General features: G+C 34.9%; 6 protein-coding genes across 8 annotated transcripts; 2 read left to right on the top strand and 4 right to left on the bottom strand.

Annotated features, from left to right (window-relative positions):
- The first annotated feature begins 183 nt into the window (after window positions 1-183).
- LOC149740123 (large ribosomal subunit protein uL15m-like) lies at window positions 184-1303 on the top strand. The gene has a single exon (XM_089872206.1). The coding sequence runs from the start codon at window positions 318-320 to the stop codon at window positions 1176-1178; it is 861 nt and encodes a 286-aa protein (XP_089728332.1). The 5' UTR covers window positions 184-317; the 3' UTR covers window positions 1179-1303.
- Window positions 1304-1313: 10 nt separating this feature from the next.
- On the top strand, window positions 1314-2163 carry LOC149740122 (uncharacterized). Its single transcript, XM_089872207.1, has one exon. The coding sequence runs from the start codon at window positions 1314-1316 to the stop codon at window positions 2157-2159; it is 846 nt and encodes a 281-aa protein (XP_089728333.1). The 3' UTR covers window positions 2160-2163.
- On the bottom strand, window positions 2056-3555 carry LOC149740121 (histidine protein methyltransferase 1 homolog). The gene is made up of 2 exons (XM_089872204.1): window positions 3150-3555; window positions 2056-2885 (listed from the first exon to the last, which is right to left on the bottom strand). The coding sequence occupies exons 1-2, from the start codon at window positions 3553-3555 to the stop codon at window positions 2275-2277; spliced, it is 1017 nt and encodes a 338-aa protein (XP_089728330.1). The 3' UTR covers window positions 2056-2274.
- A 41-nt stretch (window positions 3556-3596) lies between these two features.
- On the bottom strand, window positions 3597-8158 carry LOC149740120 (nucleolar MIF4G domain-containing protein 1-like). 2 transcript variants are annotated; one of them, XM_089872182.1, is made up of 8 exons: window positions 7559-8157; window positions 6392-7411; window positions 5956-6047; window positions 5309-5411; window positions 4993-5135; window positions 4525-4634; window positions 4164-4305; window positions 3597-4003 (listed from the first exon to the last, which is right to left on the bottom strand). In XM_089872182.1, exons 1-8 carry the CDS (start codon window positions 8034-8036, stop codon window positions 3713-3715), a joined length of 2379 nt encoding a protein of 792 aa, XP_089728308.1. In that variant the 5' UTR covers window positions 8037-8157; the 3' UTR covers window positions 3597-3712. The 2 variants fall into 2 exon arrangements, with proteins under 2 accessions (XP_089728308.1, XP_089728309.1); XM_089872183.1 differs by lacking the exon at window positions 4164-4305 and having other exon boundaries at window positions 3794-4003; window positions 7559-8158.
- Window positions 8159-8402: 244 nt separating this feature from the next.
- LOC149740119 (beta-2 adrenergic receptor-like) lies at window positions 8403-12003 on the bottom strand. Its single transcript, XM_089872189.1, has 5 exons — window positions 10794-12003; window positions 10258-10467; window positions 10027-10154; window positions 9539-9689; window positions 8403-9361 (listed from the first exon to the last, which is right to left on the bottom strand). Exons 1-5 carry the CDS (start codon window positions 11422-11424, stop codon window positions 8760-8762), a joined length of 1722 nt encoding a protein of 573 aa, XP_089728315.1. The 5' UTR covers window positions 11425-12003; the 3' UTR covers window positions 8403-8759.
- A 119-nt stretch (window positions 12004-12122) lies between these two features.
- Window positions 12123-19126, bottom strand: LOC149740118 (uncharacterized). Of its 2 annotated transcripts, XM_089872185.1 has the most exons (12): window positions 18972-19126; window positions 18725-18903; window positions 18538-18647; window positions 18206-18338; window positions 17792-17983; window positions 17261-17344; window positions 16761-16971; window positions 16190-16333; window positions 15464-15503; window positions 14211-14756; window positions 13639-13881; window positions 12123-12997 (listed from the first exon to the last, which is right to left on the bottom strand). In XM_089872185.1, exons 2-12 carry the CDS (start codon window positions 18852-18854, stop codon window positions 12836-12838), a joined length of 1995 nt encoding a protein of 664 aa, XP_089728311.1. In that variant the 5' UTR covers window positions 18855-18903; window positions 18972-19126; the 3' UTR covers window positions 12123-12835. The 2 variants fall into 2 exon arrangements, with proteins under 2 accessions (XP_089728311.1, XP_089728310.1); XM_089872184.1 differs by having other exon boundaries at window positions 18725-19126.
- Between the last annotated feature and the right edge of the window lie 313 nt (window positions 19127-19439).

Genomic DNA, 19439 nt, shown 5'->3' with positions numbered 1-19439 from the left:
AAATATGAAGCCATAAATACTACAACTGTATAAAAAAAAAATAACGAATATTTAAACAAATATGATTTACTATTTAAATAGTAGAGTAGTATTTTGCTTACAGTGTGGATGAATACATATTTCTTACCATTTTGTGTAAAAATGGTAACACTGTAATGGTGTAGATTTTGTCAAAATTAGAATAACCATGTGAGTTTAAAGATTATGTTTTGAGTGCGGTGCGTGTTTCATAGCGGTGTTGTTATCTGTTAGATTTGTGTTTCAGGCTTTGGACGCTATCTGCTTTATAGGTACAACAGCTTTGAACCAATGAGCAAATGTCAAATTCATCGTATAAATCTTTGTTGCGTAATCTTCCAAGGGTAAATTTGCAAAATTTGAAAGCAAACCCTTACGCCGAAGTGAAACATTCTCCCAATCGCGGACCCCATGCAATAGGGCTTAAGAATGGAGTACGACCAAATATCAAACCAAGGATTGGGTACGTTCAAGATAAAACGCCGTTTCAAAAAAGAATCCCTAAATACGGATACAACAGAGAACAGCATTTAAAACGACAGTACTTCCCATTGACGTTGTGGCAATTGCAACGTCATGTTGACCTTGGAAGAATTGACCCCACTAAGCCAGTGGATATCACTGCTATTTCTAATGGCCGAGTGTTAAGCATGGTTGGTAGTGAGTCTAATTATTATGGAATATACTTACTTGAGCAGGGTGCCAATATTTTTAAAGCAAAACTTGATATAGAAGTTCAAATTGTAGATGAACTGGCTCTTGCCACGGTTGAAAAAGCTGGTGGTACTGTTTCTACTGCATTCTATGACCGCAGAAGCTTTGTGGCTCTGTGTAACCCTGTAGAGTATTTTCTTATGGGAAAACCAATCCATAAAAGGCTGCTACCACCACAGGAATTGGTAACTTACTATACAGATCCCAAAGTGAGAGGCTATTTGAGTGATCCTGCAAAAATATGGGAGGAAAGGATGAAACTAGCTAAAAAATATGGATATGATTTGCCTGAACTTTCTGAGGAACAGAAACATCTGATGGTTGAAGGAAAAAAAGATCCAAGACAAGTGTTCAATGGGTTAATGCCGGGATCGATTGTAAATTTGGCAGATAAAACAGTTTTGGTACCTGAAAATGAACATTTCAAGCAACATGCAGCGATGTAGCAGTTACTATTTTGTTTTAAACCTTACATGTTGTGTAAACTTTAAATCTGTTCGCATAATTAATATTAGGTATGTTTCAAACCGTGAACTATTTTGTGTAAATATATATCCTTTTTTCAGAATAATTAGGACAATATGACTGAGGATGTGGTTAAAGTAAAGAAACGTAAACATACAAAAGATGAAACTCAAGAGGAAGAGGAAGCTCAAAAGGAAGTAAAGGAAAAATCAAAGAAAAAAAAGAAGTCAAAAAACAAGAAGCAAAAGATCGAAGAAAATGAAATTTCACCCGAAAAATCCATTGAACCGACCCCTGCAGCCAAGCCTGAAGAAGAAAAAAATAAAGAAGATAAGCCCAAGGAAGAAAATACCGAAATTATAAAGGAAACAAACAAAGAAAATTCAGAGACTGATGGAAAAAAGAAGAAGCGAAAGAAGAAGAAACAGCTGCCTCCACTTCCTAATCCAGATCCAGGAGCTTTTGAAGCCATGTTAACAAGTAATGAAAATAAAGAAGAGGAGGAGGTGGTAAACAAAGAAAGTGATCCTCAGAAAGAAGAAACTGCGCAAAACGAAGAGGAACCAGAAACAAAAATTCGCAAAACTCCCAAGAAGATGAAGAACAAAAAGAAAGAACCTGCAAAGTTTGAAGAGAAGAAAGAAGAAGAGGAAGAAACTGATGTAAACGTCGCAAAATCTCAAGCTCTTGAATATTTGGACCTCTGGCATAAAGACAAAGAAAATTGGTCATTTAAAAAAGTTCGACAGACTTGGCTGCTGCAACATATTTATGATGATGAGGCAATAGGTAAAAAACAATTCAAAATCTTGTTAGAGTACCTGCAGAATGCAAAGGGTGCAGCAAAATCGAAGACTGTTAAAGAAGCGGAAAAATATTTTAATGATAACGAAAACAGCCAAGATGCGGCTGATGTAAAACTAAAACGAGCAAAAAAAATTATTCAAAATATAACGGAATAATCAACTTAGTAGTTGTACTTTCGATAAACCTATATTTATATAGCGCAAAGTTTCATCTTGAAAAAGGATCTCCCAGTCAGCCAGCAATAGCAATGATATAGAGTATGAATTTATGTTACTCATTTACCTTGTCCTTATTTTTGGAGGGTTTTGCATCTATAAATGTCATTTTTAATATTTCTCTTCTGACTGACGCCTCTACAACCTCAGCCACATCTGTTCTAAAAATATTCTTCTTTTTCACGAATTCTCTCCAAAGTTCAATACCTCCCCCCACACCAAAGTAAAAGGACTTCGCTGCCAAAATCACACACCCATTCTGATGCAAACATGTCTCCAACAACCTGTGTAGGTTCTCGTAGTTTGCTACGTCATATATTGTCTCAGCTGTAAGAATAGTTTCGAATTTTATGTCTACATTTTGTGCCACTTCTCCCCAATCTCCACTGATAAAAGAATATTGACACTCAGTTTTGATATCTGTTTCCAGGAATTTTTCAAAAGAATCCATAACATCATTGTCATCCTCTGTTTTCAAACGCTTTGGCTCTGGTGTTGCGTCATCACTTACTTTTGTTTTACACTCATTAAGAAACACTGATGGGCCAGTGGCGTTAAAAATAACGAAATGATTATAGTCTTGAAATACAACCCTCTTTGCTCCATACTTAGCTGCCAATATTCCTGGCAAACCAAAACCACAACCTACTTCCATTACATGTTTACCTGGAGAAAATATTCATTCAATAACATGATTGAGAGGGGCATAGAGTTGAAATATTTACAGTAAAGTTGGTACAGACTGGCAAGGCCATGTATAATATAAAGAATATGTAGTACTTGATGTTTAATAAAATTACAAGTATGAAAGTTTTTAACTTTGCACTGAAAGATTATGTTACACTAATATTATGAATATCTTTACAATTTTATGACAACATTTATCTGACATAACATAATACCATTCCTATGTCAATTCCCACACCCTACCTTGCAGAAGTTCCTTATTTTCTTGTTTTTCAAGAAAGTGCACAAGATCAAGACAACTTTCCCAAAGTTTAAGACCCCCCTCATAAACTTTGGGAATAAGATCAGATGTATCTAATATGTTTGGGATTGCTTTGTCTGCTAAGTTCCCACCAGTCTCTGTGTTACCTTCCACATCACAGTAGGCATCAGTATAAGTTTGCATATATAAGATTTCCCCTTCATTGAGTTTCAAACTTTCAATACAACACAACTCGATGTCGGAACTCTTCTTCCATTCTTCTTGTATGTCACCAACGGAGAAGACTTGATATCTTTGTATAGTTACCTCTTTTTCGTTCACCTTATTTTCTTCCTTTTTTATTTCTCCATCCTCAGCAGAATCACAGAAATTAAACTTAAATTCCATGATTTTTCAAAATAGCTACCTTTTATCAAATACACTTAACATTTCTGTCAAAAGTCCAGATATATCAAACTGGACCAATACATAATAGTAATACATATACCAACACATAATTGTAATACAGAACAAAAAATTCGGTAACCACAAGTTCACAACAGTATTAACACACTCCACCAAAAATTGATGATTGCTTTGAAGACACGAGTTTATTATCCATGTTTATTAAACAGTCTTTTATATCTTCATGGTGTTTCATGAAATTAGCATCACCAATCATAAAATGTTGAATAAAAAGTTTTAATCCTTGACGAACCAGAGAGTGCTTGCTAGATCCAAGTTTCGGGAAAATCTCACTTATTTTAGAATCTGCATTTTCTGATCTTGATATTCGAATTAAAACTTGACGTAAAAATGAAACCATTGGTTTGTCCATTTCTGTGTACTCAAGTGTCTGAAATGGTAAATTGTTAAAAACTAAATTTAGTTCTGCAATAATTTGATTGCTAAAAGCATTCAAATAACTTAAAATAACCGGCTGATGACATGACATTGTCATATTTGGTTTGCGACACAAATTCAATTCATTGTAAATTTCAACCAAAAATATTTACCTTCAGACATGCAAGTGGAAGTGCTTGCGAAAGAAGCAAACTTGAAACTAAACTTGATAGATTCGAAAGTTGCATTTTACTGTACGAGGCAAGAAGTTTAAACTTATCCCAGAATGTACATTGTGTTGTCATTATGAATTCTCTAAAAAATAGGACAAAATAAAGTATTTTTGCATGACAACTACATCAGTGCGTAACAAAGCCTATATAGGAAAAATAAATCACCTTTTTTATATTTTTTCTACCTTTATAACCGATACACTTTCTTTAAACCAGCAGTAGATATGGTTTGAAATAATAAATAACCGTATAAGCTTGCGTCAGTAACTAGTTATACAAAACATGACATAAGTATGGTTACCTGTTATAAAGACAGAATTTATTCAGTAGATGATAATAGAAGAGGTTGAATGATCTTTGTTGAATACAACATTCCACAACAACATGACTAATCTCACGAAGTTGTTTTCCCTGCGTGAGAAAATAATGTCTTAAGTCTATTAGAAATTTAATGAGGTCATTTAGTGGGGTAAACCAGAGGACCTGAAATTGCCTAAACAACAGTAGCTCTAAATTATCCAGAATTTATTATCTTTTTAAATTGGTAAGACAGTATACCAATTTTACACAAAGTACTACATTTATTTATACTACTATTAAATGTGAAAGGCCAGGAAATTTTTTAAAGATTATAAGGGTTGCCAGCAGAAGGGGTAAGGCCATAATCAAGATGACGGCTGTAACTTTGTAGCATAATATTATGGCTACTGTGATTTTAACAGTTTAACAAAAATATTTTTTATGTAGATTAGCGCTAAGTTTTTGTTACCTTTAAACCCATCTTTACCACTCTTTCAAAGGCATCCATGTAATCCTCAGCTGACATAATAGCGTAAAATATTCCCCTACGAACATCAGTATTCATTCTTAATTTACGAGCTGCTTCTATCAACTGGGAACTGACGTTGGTGTCTGTAAAAAAAGGTTTTAATTTACAATGACTAACTGTGGAGGGATAAATATTGTTTCAGAAACTAAATGTATTTTCTTAAACAGATACTTGGAAATTGTGTTTATAGTCACATTTATAAAGGCATGTGTATTGAGTCTTGAGTTTAATTAATTCAATGTTCTTCACGCCTCACCAACTTCTACAGTAGTTTCCGTTGACTTCTTTAGCATCGGAACTCCTTTCCATGAACTTCCCACGATCCACCATCTTCCTTTTGTCTCCGCATCAACCAGATCCTGTTGGGCACAACACATTACATGATTACCACAATGAATGACTTAACCAACACAAGAAATAATAAGACAGTCAGTGGCACAGCAAGAAAAAAAAATAAGGGGGGGTTTTAATCAACAAATGTTTCCAAAAAATTTTTGTTTTAATTTTAAAAAAATATATTTTTTGGGTTTAAAAGGGTGGTCACAACCCCCGAAACCCCCCTGGCTGCGCCACTGAATACACTTTTTAGGTTTGGAACATTATAAAACTTTAATCTAGGTTCAATATTATTGAATGGTTTTTGTGTGATAGTTTAGTGATGTAATCGTGGAGCTTTCTGAATTCATTTGCACATAACTTTTTTTTCTCACAAAATTTTGATCCTTCACATTTAATAACATAATGTATGCAGCGTATTTTGTAAAGTTGAACCCTTTAAGTTCATTACAGCTCCCATGCGCATCAAGTTAGGAATTTTCCACTTATTTTTAGTGAAGTATAATATACTTGTTGATGTACAAACTTCTAAGCATGATTCATGTAAATGTAATAATAAAACATTACCTGAAATGATACATCTGGCAAAATTTCTGATTCTGCTTTAATTAAAAGTTTGATTTTCTTTCTTCTGTTGTTTAAAAGTTCTACATCGTATTCTGAAATGTTTCAGCATTACATATCTTGAGTCCTAATCAGATAATTTCTACATAAGTTACCACCAAAACTAGGCTACTTTTTAAATGGGCACCTAACATGGGTATGCAGGGTATACACGTATGACATCAAATCGATTATGATACACTGTGTGAGCTTAGATAATCATGGTAACAGGTGGGCAAATAATGGATCTAGATAATAACTTTGACCTATGGCCTAAAGACCACCCTGGTTTTCTAAAAGATAGGTGCCCATGACCATTTACATGTATCAGGAAAGTCAAAGCAATATTTTAGCATAGAACATAGATTTCTTTTAACCTAACTACATCAATAATACCAACCTGTTACTTTTCGAACATTGTTGTTTTTAATCGCAGTCAAAACCTCAAGCATGTATTTCATTCTAGAAGAATTATCTTGTGTTAATTCTTGGGATTGTTTGGTAATTTTTTCCACTATTTCTTTCAGTAGAATAGGATTATCTTTTCTTAATTGAAAACCAACATTTTTTAACACAAGCACCAGAAGTTCAATGTCCTTTTCAGTGAAACCAACAATAAACTTCTCTATTAAATCCAAAACAATCTGTGTCTGCATAGTTCGCACTTGGTACAAACTACAGAGAAGTTGCACAATGTTGTTACATTCCTTTCCTTTTCTATAATTTTGCATCAAAAAAATTTTGCCCAGTTTTCTGCATGCTGCCTCAATAAAATGGGCCACCACCTCCACACCAATGTTATGACAAAGGACACCAATTAACATTGAGGATTCTGTTATAAGTCGCTCTGGTATTGGGTCGGGAGTGAAAAACTGTACCAATATTACATCTGTCAATATCTCAGTTACAAACGCTCGACTATTTACTTGATAGATGGCACAAATTTCAGAACAAATCATTCCCAGATTTGACTCACTTAATCTGTTCAACCATCCTTTGATTTGCCGCTCAAGTTTTCTTCGTTTTTCGTTTTCCTTTTCTGACATATTCCGTCTCAAGGCAGGTGGAACATATTTTCCACTGATACTTTCCTCAGTTTCAACTGGTTTTACAACAACAGCATTATTTTCTTCATCATCAATAACAGATGCTTCTTCTTCACTAACATCTTCACTTTCAACTTCATTCACCCAACCAGCATCACTTCCCATCTCATCTTCTTCAACCAAATCCTCCTCATCTGGTTCATCACTCGCATCATCAAAATCCTCCTCCGGCACATCTGACAAAACATCATCCAAGATATCTTCATCCTGATCGTCCCCCTCCTCATCATCACTATCAAGACCATCACTGTGATGGATGACATCACCATCCTCATAGTTCTTTGTTTCATTTTTAAGATCGTTTAATCCGCTTTCTATAAAAAAGATATATTGTGTTACAATAACTAAAGTAAAAAAAATATAAGGTAATGCAATATACTGCCGTTTGACATTTACTATTAGGAATATCCACCTATTTATCACATAGAAAGAGTATAAACACTACGAGCTAATGAACGCACCAGTTTCTCCTTGTCCAATAACATCAAGTAGAAAATCCAATCCGTCACTTGCAAATGCTGATGGAAGTGTCTTTTTGTTCTTTATTTTCATCAACTTTTCAATGTTTTGGATTGTCCTATCATCTTCAGTATTGTCTTCCCTCACAAACTCTTCTTGTTTTTCAAGAAGTTTCGCTCGCTTTCGCTTCCGTTTTGTTGCCCCACTTTCCGGTTTTCGTTTTTGTCTAGTTTTTTTAAAGGGGTTTTTAGGCGGCTGTGATTTTACCAGCTCTGTCGCTACAACGTGCTCAACAGGCTCCATTTGACGACTCTTACGCTGTTTTTTCATTTGTCTTCTGCGTTCTTTTCGACCAAGAGTCGCTGAGGGTTTATCGTAACCATCCTTTCCTTCGTTCGCCTCCTCTCCAAAATCGCTTATCACGTTTTTTACAATTGTGTTAAACCTCATCTTGCCTTTATCATGGTTTCGTCTCCTCATTATAATTGTAGATACCGAAGTAAGTAATAAACAATTCGATAATGATATAAGAATCGAAACCACGTTGTTATTGTGCTGTAACAAAGGGTATTACCCTGCAGTGGTGCACAATCTTTTCTCAAAGATCTTAAAACCAGACGCACACTGGTTGTAGGTTTATGGTGGACTCCATCGATGTTATTTTATATCCTACTAAAAGTATAAATATAAGCGTTGATTACATATATATAGGTAAAGATGAAAAAAAAGGTTTGGAATATAATTTTCAATACAGTTATATAGCCTATATCTTTTGACCGAGGTTAAATAAAGGTTCTCTAACTCTTGACACACTGACTGACTTAAACTATGCTTAAACCCAGCATAACAAGTTATTCAATTCTTTATTAAACCAAAGTCTATAAAGGTGATTTGAACAACACAGCGATAAAGGGACAAGTGTAAGAAGAGGGAATTAGAGAACATCACGCTACACTACAGACAAAACGTGAGGAGCTTTTACTGCACAGAAAACTGGATGTTTTCAGCTTTGTATCAAAGGCATTTAATTAGATTTTTCTTTTATTTTCACACTTTAAGTCGCCTGTTATAAACTTGTAAATGTACTCCAATATGTGGTTAACTGCGTGATAATGTGGATGTTTCATTCTGTAATCTGTTCCCATGCATTAAAGCTGCTGTCTTTTGTTGTTTATTCCTTTGTTCTTCTGCTTTTTCGTTTAATTAACTAGGGGTTTTGAATAGTAACTGATCTTTATATGTTTCATTTGTCTTCGAATCGTTAGTTTCCCTTGAAGATACTCTTCCGTGAAGATAATCAGCGGATGACGATCTCCGTTGAAACTTCTTGCAAACGTCCGGTGTTAACTCCATGTAGCCGCTGCTGGGTCTTGACCTGTTACGACCATTCATATGTAGAAGTGTGTTCTCCTGAGGATACAGCTCATCCGTTACGAAGCCGTTCACGGACGTTGATGTTTCTCCAACAATATGTAGCGGTATCATGCCATTCGACGTAGTACCATCCGAGTGCGTATCCGACTCGTACTGTCGACTGGTGCTGGAGCGCAAGCCATATACCAAGGTCCGTGGCTCGCCCGGCCTTAAACTGCTGTTGCAGGCTGGAGATACTCTGCCGTTGACCGGTGACGCTCGATTGCTACGACCACTAACGTTACTTAACCTGCTCGTCCTTCGTTTAGCAGAGTTGCCACCGGTTAAAAGTAAGCTGGTGACCTGAGATAAGATGCTCTCGGTTCTCACACGTGACCTCGATCGTAATGCGTAAGAGCTGGATAACGAAGCTCTGCTGGTTTGTTGAAATCCTGATGGGTAAGATTTAATTTTATAATGGTAAAATTTATACACGCCCTAAACGCATAGTATTTTGAAGCAACACAAATTTTTAAGTGGTTAAAGTATTAGAATTACATTTGACCTTACACAAATTTTCATTATCGTGTTAAATCTTGTGATTTAAACGTGTATACACGTAGTCTTACCCTCTCTACACAATCCACACATTAAAACCCTCTTGAACGCTTTTCGGAACTCCTCGCTACGACAGTAAATGATCGGGTTGAAAAGACTGTTGGTATAACCCAGGCAGTTTACCATAAGAAATGGAGTGGAAGCAACACATTGGCAGAAAACCTTGTCCAAATATATTTGTTAAAGATACACGCTGAATTCAAAGAAATATCGGTTAAATAATTTGTGGCAGATAGGGGAAATTAAAGATGGAACGCCTTTTCATTCTATTGTCTTGTCCCATTCGTTGTATACAAAAACAATTTAAAGAATTAAAAACAGTATTTAACGAGTCCCATAGAGTAATAGACCGTTGTTAATTGTTTAAAACACAATTCGGATATTTGGATATTATGCGCTAAAGAAGTCCAGCTTCCCGACCCTACTGTATCGAAAGCGGGTTATTTTTGTTACACTATGGTTAAACTACCTCTACTATCACAAACTAAGTATAACTAACCTGTGCTATGTTCACGATAAAAAATGGGAGCCAACACACCACGAACGTGCCCATTATTATTCCCATGGTAATCACTGCTCTGTGTTCTCGCTTCTCCCAGGGCAAGACACCTCGCTTCTGTATTGCAACTGTGGTCGAAATAACTATGGTAAAATGAGTAAAACTTTGTAAACTAGTAACATATTTTTACACTCAGATAATCTGGTCTCCAAAATGCAAACATCGCCTTACTTTTAAATACGACGCTGTATGCACATATCATTATAATGAGAGGTATGTAGAATGATATACAGGAGGATACTACAGCATATATGACGTTTGGCCGAAACTCGCAGCATGTAGGGCTATCGTAGCATTCCAAATCCTCAGGTTTGTTTGTTTTCCACCAGCCGAGATTAATCGGAACGAAAGCGATCGTGCCTGAGACCATCCATATAAAACCTTAAAGGTGAAACAATTAAAAAAAAAACACATAGTAAGGTGGGGAGAAGACGGGACACTTTTAACAAATAATATCTAACTATCCTGGCCGTGTTTTAAACATTAGAGTCATGAGGATACAGTTTTATAGTTCGAATAAGGTGTCCCATAAATAGAATAAGGTGTCCCATCTTCCCCTACCCTACAAAAAGTTTCTAATGATTCCTATTAAAGATAAAGCGTTCTAGTCATCTGTATATGGTTATCTACTCGGTAATAAAGGTGTTTTTAGGATCACACGCTTTAAATGCTATGTGGCAATACTGCAATAGTAAACTTCCTCTTACCGATGATGAATCTTGCTCTAGGACGAGTCATTTTTGTTGCGTATTTAAATGGCATCGTGATAGCTACGAAACGGTCGAGGGATATTGCACACAGAGTTCCGATGCTTGCAGTTACACTCAGCACGTCAATAGAGGTCCAAACGTCGCACCAAAAGAAGCCTAAACTCCATTTAAAGTCTCCAATAACATAATGACTCCACATTGGTAGTACTATCGTGCCCATTAACAAATCCGCAGAAGCAAGGCTTATAATAAACATATTCGGGATAGTTCGGAGCTGCCTGAATAGGATCGCAGTAAAAATGACTATTAAGTTTCCAAGAACTGTCACAGTGCATATGCTCCCAAGTAGTATAGACAGCCCCACTTTATAAGCAATGTTTGATCCGTTTGTTTCATTCTCGATGTTCGGAAATAATTCGCTTACATTTGGCAGTCCTTGGGTCGTGAAATTGGTTAAGTAAAGCTGTCTATTCGTTGCAGTTGTGGTGTTCCTTGCTTCTGCGCTCTTTGCAAATGACAAGCAAATGAGAATTATGGTATGAGTGAAAATAAATCCTTGTTTGTTGCTTTGGAATCCTTGTGGTTGTTGTTTGCCGATACTCTTCTTCGTAAAACGTAACATTTTCATCAAGTTACTTCTTTTTAGAGTTTCCAATCTCTTCGCGGCATCACCACTATACGAATAATTAATCCGAAAAAAGAATCGGTAAATCTTTGCTTACAAATAAGTACTAAAGGCCTTGAACGCTACGGTTAACACCAACGTTAATCCCCGCTGCAATTGGCATTACACTGTTGATTGTTGGCCCCATACTCGAAAAATTCATTCTTTATTTTGTTTAATCGTGCACCGAGAAAGTAAACCCGCGATTTCAAGTCAATAGAAGTTTTTTTTAAGTCGTACTTAAATAGAGATCGAAAGTATTTGCATTGGGTCAGTCGTCCTTTATACCTCAATCGAATCAATCAAAATGTTTGCTCAAACAATCAAGAGCTAACATATCTGACGACTTTCATCTGTGCTTTTTTTATAACTGCTGGTTTAACTCAAAAATTATCGAGTAACATTAAACCAGGGTTTTAAACTATCGACTCATGTCCGCCATCAAACCAACCCAACAAAAATACAAATCAATGTCGTTAATATACGAATTAACACTTTAAAAAACAGAAAAATATAATAACTTATAATAAAGTTTATTTTTGCCACAAATTTGGTTTAGTATACACTTGATATAAGTGCTATCGACTCCTACATAAATGTCCAACCCACAAATAAACCATTAATAGTCTAACTATGATCTAACACTAGAAAACATAACACAATTTAAACAACACTGATTTTATTACCCCAAAACGAGCAGCGTTTTTCCAAGCAAGTGCATTTAATGAAACAGTGGTATAAGGTTTTCACAATGGCGTATGTTTTACCAATTTATGCCGGTCTTGGTTATGTACTGGGTATGGATATGAGTTCAGGATGAAAACTACAGCGACTGCCGACTAGACCTATAAGCACATACGAGCAAGGCTTCATGAAAAAAATACTCTCTAACAAAAGCGGTTCGAAATTAGGTCTGAAAAACAGTAGCATTACAAATGAATAAGCAACGAAAATAAAAACATATGCCACTAATTTGTTAAGAATTCAGGAATTGGTAATTCAAATTCGATGCCGTGCGAATAGGAAACTTAGATGTGTAAGAAAACTTAGGATATATCACGAATCCATGCAAAGCCACAATGAACACTAAGCACCTCAACTTATCAAGAAATTCTTATGTAGTTACCCAGGTTTAACCATGGGCATTAAAACATAAATTTCACAGATACTGGGTAATTTGAAAGTTGTACAATGTAAAAAATGCAACTTGTATTAGGCTTACAAATTTTTAAATCCTTTGTAATATCAATACAGAAAAAGTAAAACAAGAACAAAAAAAATACAATGAGCAACAAACGAATATTAATCGACAAACAACCATGGAATGTCATCCATGTAGTTGTTATAGCAACGAATCTTTCCAAATCAGACAGCGTTAAATTTCAACTTCAATATCTTCCTCTGTCTCAACTTGAATCTTGAGTTTTTTCTCTTTTATAAAAAGTCCACTCTTTTGTTCTTTCAAATGCTGACGGTTTTCCTTCTTCTGACGCTGTTTTAACCACTTGGCAAACCTACGAGCTTGTCGTTGTCGTCTCTACAAATGTTTTGATGTCAGAATAATTACTTTTCTGCTGATGTTGCTACTAAGCATGATATATTTTCCAGCAACTGATCTTCTGACGTAAAATATAACCAACATTTCTTTTATCCGCAATGTGGCAGACTTTGTCATGTTAATCTCGCAAAATTTTTACTTGTATAAGCACTAAGAGTTTAATTATTGGTAAATTTTTCTATAAATAGATACAAAAAATATAGCAATATCTATTACTAGAATACAAGAGATTTAAATTAAATAAAAGTTATTTTTTTTAAAGTTTTTATTATTACAGCCTTATAGGATTACATAAAAGCAAACTTGGCATAGATCATATTTGCTCTGTATGTTTGCTTAGTAACCTTTAACGCTGAGGGTTAAACAGAAAGTCATGTGATGCCAAACCATTATTTGATGATTATGTAACTAGCAACACACACAAAGCTATGTTTTCTAAGAACTGCACGAGACAATATTTCAAATAAACCAAAAATATTAGTATAGTTTTATCCGCACATAACTAACAATTAAGTAGCAAAACTAAAAAATACAAATAAAATAATTTTAGCCGCACTTATTACTTATTAGTATAATAAAGAGGCAATAAAAAAATAAACAACACCCCCACATAAACATACCCGGTGTTCCTTTTGAGTTTGCGAAACTGCAGCCGGTATATTTCCGTCGCTGTTACTTCTTCTAAGATTGCTCTCTACTGCCACCTCCTGGTCAGCGGCTTTAGTTGGAGACTCGTTTCTGTGCGTGTTGAGATAACCAAGTACCTTCGATAGCTTGTGGTTGTCGATATCATCCACTGACATTCGGAAGGGAATGTTATTTTTATGGGGAACGCCGATTATTCTGATAATATCCAGCTGCTCCTGTGAAAAATGAAAGCATTCAGTCTACTTTGAATTGAGTGTAACATAACCTTTATAATTTATTCTAATACTTCCTCTATTTTATCTGATATATACATTATACATATATATACAAACTTTCATTTTTATAAATCACATTAACACATTCTATGAATTTAAACAAAATGTAAGTGTCAGGCTTGGGCAAAGTATTTGGCTCTCAGGGACAAGTTTAGTTTTTTAATGAGTGATCACCTGTTAAAAACTTTTTAAAAAATTAACTTTGAATACGGTACAGTGAAATATAAAAATATATTTTTACACACCAGATTTGTTCTAAATAAACAAACCTGTAAACCCATGGTCTTGGTTATTCTCCCACTAAGCTCCTCAATGAATCGAGCTCTCTCTTCCTTTGACATCAGATTCCAATCTTTAAGATCTGTTTTCATTACTAAGGTATCATCCTCAGTGTTGGGTGTGGAGGTACATTGCTCCTCGGGAGAATTGTCAAAATCAAGCAAGTTTTCTGTATCGGCCACATCATCGCGTATCACTGTGGTATCATCACTCTCCGCATACTCAACTTGCATCTCTGCGGATGCATTGTCTATAGTTGCATCCTCCTCTGGGAGGAGCGTTCCTGCTCCCAGTTGATCTTCCGTGAAAAAACTTTCATTCTCGTTTCCGAAGATCATTGTCACAAGGTCAAGCTTGTCGGCTCCAACTTCGAGGTCCAGATCCGGGAGCTCAGTTCCATCAAGGACGTCCGATAAGTCCGGGAGATTGGCTTCCAATACAGACGATGCGTCATCACCAGACACCGAGTCAGTTTCATCTCTTATGCTTTGTTGGAAGTCCAAGTCAAAGCTGCCACTACTTGATTCTTCGGGGTTCTGTTTAATTGCATAAACATTTAAGCTTCAACAAACAGTGACTAAGTCAAAAATAAAGGAAGTTGTAAAAAAAATGAAAAAAATTTAATTCAGAAAATCGAAAGTGGGGGTTCATTAAAAAAAATCAGAAAAAATTATGATTTTATTTAAAGAGCTGATACATATACAGAATACAGCTCAGCTCTTTGTTTATGAATTCATAATGAAGTAAGTGCTTTGTATTTATCACATTGAAACATTTAAAAAAGAAACTGCAAACAAATGGTTCTTCTTTCCATTATGTTGGCACAGGACCGTGGCGCAAAAGTACAATCTCAATGCATATTACCTTAATTAATTATTCATAATAGAAATCGTCCTTTAAAGATTTTGTTCGGTAAATACATTCAAGCAAGACATAGAGGGTTCAATGAAACATAATGGTCATATTGCCACAGGGCTTTTATTCATATGATAATATCTGCTTTTAATTATGGTTGCGCAAAGCATAATAAAGCTGTTTGTCTACTTTAAAGTATTGTTGCAAAAGTCCCTTTCTGTTTCTTGCTTTTTATAGATATCTCTAATAAATAAGCCCAGTGCAGATGAAATATAAAACCATATAAACTACACTTCACCATACACCAGCTGTCATGTACAACATTAACAGGGTAATTAGGCATCTAACTTGTTTGTTTTCAATATAAAACAATCAATAGAATCAATACCTTGGATTCTGTGGCTCCACGGATTTGACGTTTCTTTAATCTGATTAAAGTATTTGAGAACAATTAAATGTAACATATAGAAACAAATTTATACATTGTAACTAAAGGAGTGGCTTAACAGTATGTTTGATTAATATGCTGTTTGAAGATAAATAAAGGTGGGGCAATGGCAGGCATTATAGGCTTGAAGGATAACAATGAATGTGAAATTGTGCAAACATATGCAGTATAATAACCACTGCTCCATAGGAACACATTAGTACACAAAAAAAACTTAAAAAACATAAAAAATTATCAACAAATTATTTATTATTATAATATTCCTATTTTACCACTATAATAACAACAACAATGAGATGACAACATAAGACATAGAATCACCCGACATATCATGAATTATGTGCTCGTATTTCCGTTAATTTATAGAAACAAAGCTATGGTTATTTAATCACACGCAATCAATGTTACTACAATCCCTGATTGGCCATACTGTGTTATGTATTGTAAACCAATTTGGTTTTATCAAAAGCAGAATTAAAATGAGATCTTTTGTAAAAACAGAAATGTAATCATGCCATAATAAAGTAGCCACAGTACATTAGCAGGGTTAATGAGCTTTTGGTGTTCGGCAAATAGGTCTACTAATTTACATTAGGAAAACTTGGAAAGCAGATTTATTATTAATGAGCACATGGCGGGAGAAAATGAAAATTCAACTTTGTTTACCTGTTCCTCTCAGTAGAGGCAGTGGAACAGCTTGGTCCGATATCGGAATGAGCGTCACAGTTCGAGATGTCATTTTGTGGCTCGCTGCAGTCAAAGTCGAGTTCGCTGATAGAGTCTGGCCAATCTCCATTTGGGAAAGGGGTCCTGAAATATTTATAAGTTTCATTAATGGATCAATGGGGTATAGCTAGAAGACTCGATGGAATTAAATTAAAAAAGGTTTGGATACTTTGTTTACACTTAGCAAGCTATGGAATCACAGACAACAAATGTTATTAGGAAACTATTTAAAAAAACTAATATTGAATCAATTTGAATGTTTGATTGATTACAACACCAGTCTCACCAGTTATAAGTAAACAGTGGTTTAATAAACTATATATAAGCCATAAAACAGTATTATAAACATGTGGAAGAAGTTTTAATTGGTAAATATATGCCCACAATTAATTAGAATACATCTAACATACTTTCTAACGGTTTTTAGTGAATGTTTCACATCAAAATTTAAAAATAAAAATTGAAAACTTTAGTAAGAGGCCATTGCTTCTTTGTAAACTTTAACTCTTACCTGCAGCTTATGCTTCCTTCTTCAAGAAGGCTGAAAATATTGGTTGAAAACCCCGAGTCACCGTCTATTGCACCATATGAGTCGGAAAATAACGAGTCACCATCAAAAAATGATGAGTCATCAGTCATACTGAAGAAAGCAAGATCTGCTGAGTCGAGGTCGGAACTTGCAATTGACGCACAACCAGATGTTGGACTAGAATGATGGTTTGCTGCAAATATGACACACTAAGTAACATACACACAAACATGACACACTAAGTTTCATACATGGTAACTATTAAGTGGGCACAAAGTGTGTGAAACAGAACAGCCGGGTTTAAACGACTGCCTTGCTCGCCGCGCAAGGGTAGATATGAAAAGGGTACATTTATTAACATGACAACATTTTTTTATTTTTACCTTAAAATACTTTCTAATTTCTTTCACCTTGAATAAAACAAAATAAATAGACATTGTATCATAAAATAATAAAAAAACGGTAAAGAGAAGAAAATGCACCTGATGTGAATGAGTAGCGATGATGATGGTGTAAGCGAGTGTAGCGATCGGGGATCGACCTTGAATCCCATGGACTTACAGATTCTGTGTATAATATTTCATGTCATTATTTGTAAAAACTAAACAGTTGTTATTTTATTACAGTGGGAAGCATAAAGCTGTATTATCAAAATTGCACTAATTTAGATGAAGCAGTATTATTGATTACCTACATATTTAATATTGATTGAAAATATTGGAATTTCATTATTTGAAAGCCAGACATTACACACAACATCTATTTAAGAAAACCTGGAGAAGTTTGGCAATGAACAAAATACAATATTTTAATATTACAATACTTAAAACTATATATTGGGCTTAAACACAATAAAATTAAACATTCCGAGACAAACATGTAAATATAACAATAACAAGGACACCACACATTTAAGTACCTCTTCTCCATGTAATGTCTACAAAAAAGCATAGCTCAATGGTGAAGTATTTATAAGCACTCGACTATGAAACACTGAACAACAATAATCCAACCTGGTAAAACGTTGTTGTATTTGTTGATGTTGCACAAACTTCCCGCTGATCTTTTTGATGCGGCAGTTCTGTTGCCATAGTGACTATTCACATAATCATCAACATCATCCCATGGTAGTTTATCCTCTTCATGAGGTTGCCATGGAGACAACGCTGTTGTGTTTATGAGATTTAAGGTGCTGGTGATGCGTGCTGAAAAAAAAACAATTATATATATATATATATATATATATATTTATATATGTTAACATTAGTCATATGACAGTATGAGTATGAGAAAATGAGAAAATATGGTTTGTTTAAAGAAAAAACAATTAAAAATACGAAGTACAAAGAGAATGCAAATTATGTGTTCGATGCTTTGTTACTGAAATGTGTGAGTATCGTTAAATTTTATAATAATAGTTTACTGACCATGTGTGTCTATAGAGTTAGTTTTGTATGTTGAAGTGGTTTGTGTTCTTCGGATAATCGCTCGATTTCTTTCTCGTCGCATTCGAGCTGCGACTGAACCGTGACCAACACTGTTGTCATCCCAACTACCACCCTGGAAGTTCAAATTTTAACTTAATATTTGCTAATTTATTTCGAAAAGCTTAACATATTTAATGAAAAAAAAAATAGAATGATTAAATATAATTTAAAATTTACTTTTATCTGTAAAAAGTTACGCTATAATCGATAAATTATTATAAAAGAGGGAGATAACGTGTTTTTGATAGGTAAACCAAATGCAAAATAAATACCGTGATTGGTGTCTTTCTGGAATGAGAGGACCTTCCATGATCCCTCGAGCACATGGGAGTATATTCATGTGAATTACTTGTGTTTGCTCTTTTTCGTTGAATTAAAGAACCTGGTATATATAATAGTTCAATAGTTATAGTACGAAAACTAAATTTAAGTTTACAAAAACAGAAGCGGGGTGTTAACCTGTGCTGGTTCTTCTGGATGATGAGAGAGACCCGGGAAAAAATTGTAAGCTAGCGTGCGGGTGAGTTTGTGCTTTTCTTAACTTTTCGCTGCAACCTGAACCTAAAGCGACATCACATACAGTGTCCATGTCGGTAAGCTTATGAGCTTATCTGAACCTTCGTTTGTACATAACAGTGCTGAAAGAATAAAATACCCCCAAAAAATATGAGTAATTTTAAGTGTTTGTAGCGACAAAATAACATACTTTTACTTTAAAAGGTATACCGGGCAAATACAACCTAGCCTAATCTTTCAAACTCGTGTAAGTAGCGACTGTCAAACTTTAGTAAATGAACTTTTAATGAACTAGCAACCAGACAAACACGACGCCCAGCCCAACAGCTTTTCCCGAGGAATCATTCATGTGTGACGAACTTGCGGGAAATAACCAGTGTTTCCATTTCTGTACACGCAGTACTTGATTCATAACCACACGACACCACAAGTTATGGCATAAACAAACCATTATTGCTTGTATTTATTGCAGCACAAATTATAATATTGAAAAAAATACTGAAAAAGTTTATTATTTTTCATAAACATAGAAAGTAAAACAGGTATCTATGGTATTATCACTGGTTACTTCCACTCTTCCAGAGTCGTAGAAACACCTACGGCTCCGGTTACTTCAGGTGCTTATAAACACAGATATTTCTATATGTGGTGCAACTTC

This window comes from Ciona robusta, chromosome 2 (genome assembly GCF_009617815.1).
Source record: "Ciona robusta chromosome 2, ASM961781v2".
Lineage (NCBI taxonomy): Eukaryota > Metazoa > Chordata > Ascidiacea > Phlebobranchia > Cionidae > Ciona > Ciona robusta.
This window is presented reverse-complemented; position numbering and strand designations above follow the sequence as displayed.

Excerpts from the sequence above, each read along its gene's own strand:
- LOC149740118 (XM_089872184.1), bottom strand. The coding sequence starts at position 18,854 with ATGGACACTGTATGTGATGTCGCTTTAGGTTCAGGTTGCAGCGAAAAG. Across the intron at positions 15,504-16,189 it reads GCCTCTACTGAGAGGAACAG|ATTAAAGAAACGTCAAATCC; the intron begins GTAAACAAAGTT and ends TACTTTAATCAG. Across the intron at positions 14,757-15,463 it reads GTGGAGCCACAGAATCCAAG|AACCCCGAAGAATCAAGTAG; the intron begins GTATTGATTCTA and ends GCAATTAAACAG.
- LOC149740122 (XM_089872207.1), top strand. The coding sequence starts at position 1,314 with ATGACTGAGGATGTGGTTAAAGTAAAGAAACGTAAACATACAAAAGAT.
- LOC149740119 (XM_089872189.1), bottom strand. The coding sequence starts at position 11,424 with ATGAAAATGTTACGTTTTACGAAGAAGAGTATCGGCAAACAACAACCA. Across the intron at positions 10,155-10,257 it reads ATACAGCGTCGTATTTAAAA|TTGCAATACAGAAGCGAGGT; the intron begins GTAAGGCGATGT and ends TTTCGACCACAG. Across the intron at positions 9,362-9,538 it reads GTGTGGATTGTGTAGAGAGG|GATTTCAACAAACCAGCAGA; the intron begins GTAAGACTACGT and ends CTTACCCATCAG.
- LOC149740123 (XM_089872206.1), top strand. The coding sequence starts at position 318 with ATGTCAAATTCATCGTATAAATCTTTGTTGCGTAATCTTCCAAGGGTA.
- LOC149740120 (XM_089872182.1), bottom strand. The coding sequence starts at position 8,036 with ATGAGGAGACGAAACCATGATAAAGGCAAGATGAGGTTTAACACAATT. Across the intron at positions 6,048-6,391 it reads CAATGTTCGAAAAGTAACAG|AATACGATGTAGAACTTTTA; the intron begins GTTGGTATTATT and ends GAAACATTTCAG. Across the intron at positions 4,306-4,524 it reads AAATTCTGTCTTTATAACAG|AGAATTCATAATGACAACAC; the intron begins GTAACCATACTT and ends CCTATTTTTTAG.
- LOC149740121 (XM_089872204.1), bottom strand. The coding sequence starts at position 3,555 with ATGGAATTTAAGTTTAATTTCTGTGATTCTGCTGAGGATGGAGAAATA. Across the intron at positions 2,886-3,149 it reads AAATAAGGAACTTCTGCAAG|GTAAACATGTAATGGAAGTA; the intron begins GTAGGGTGTGGG and ends TATTTTCTCCAG.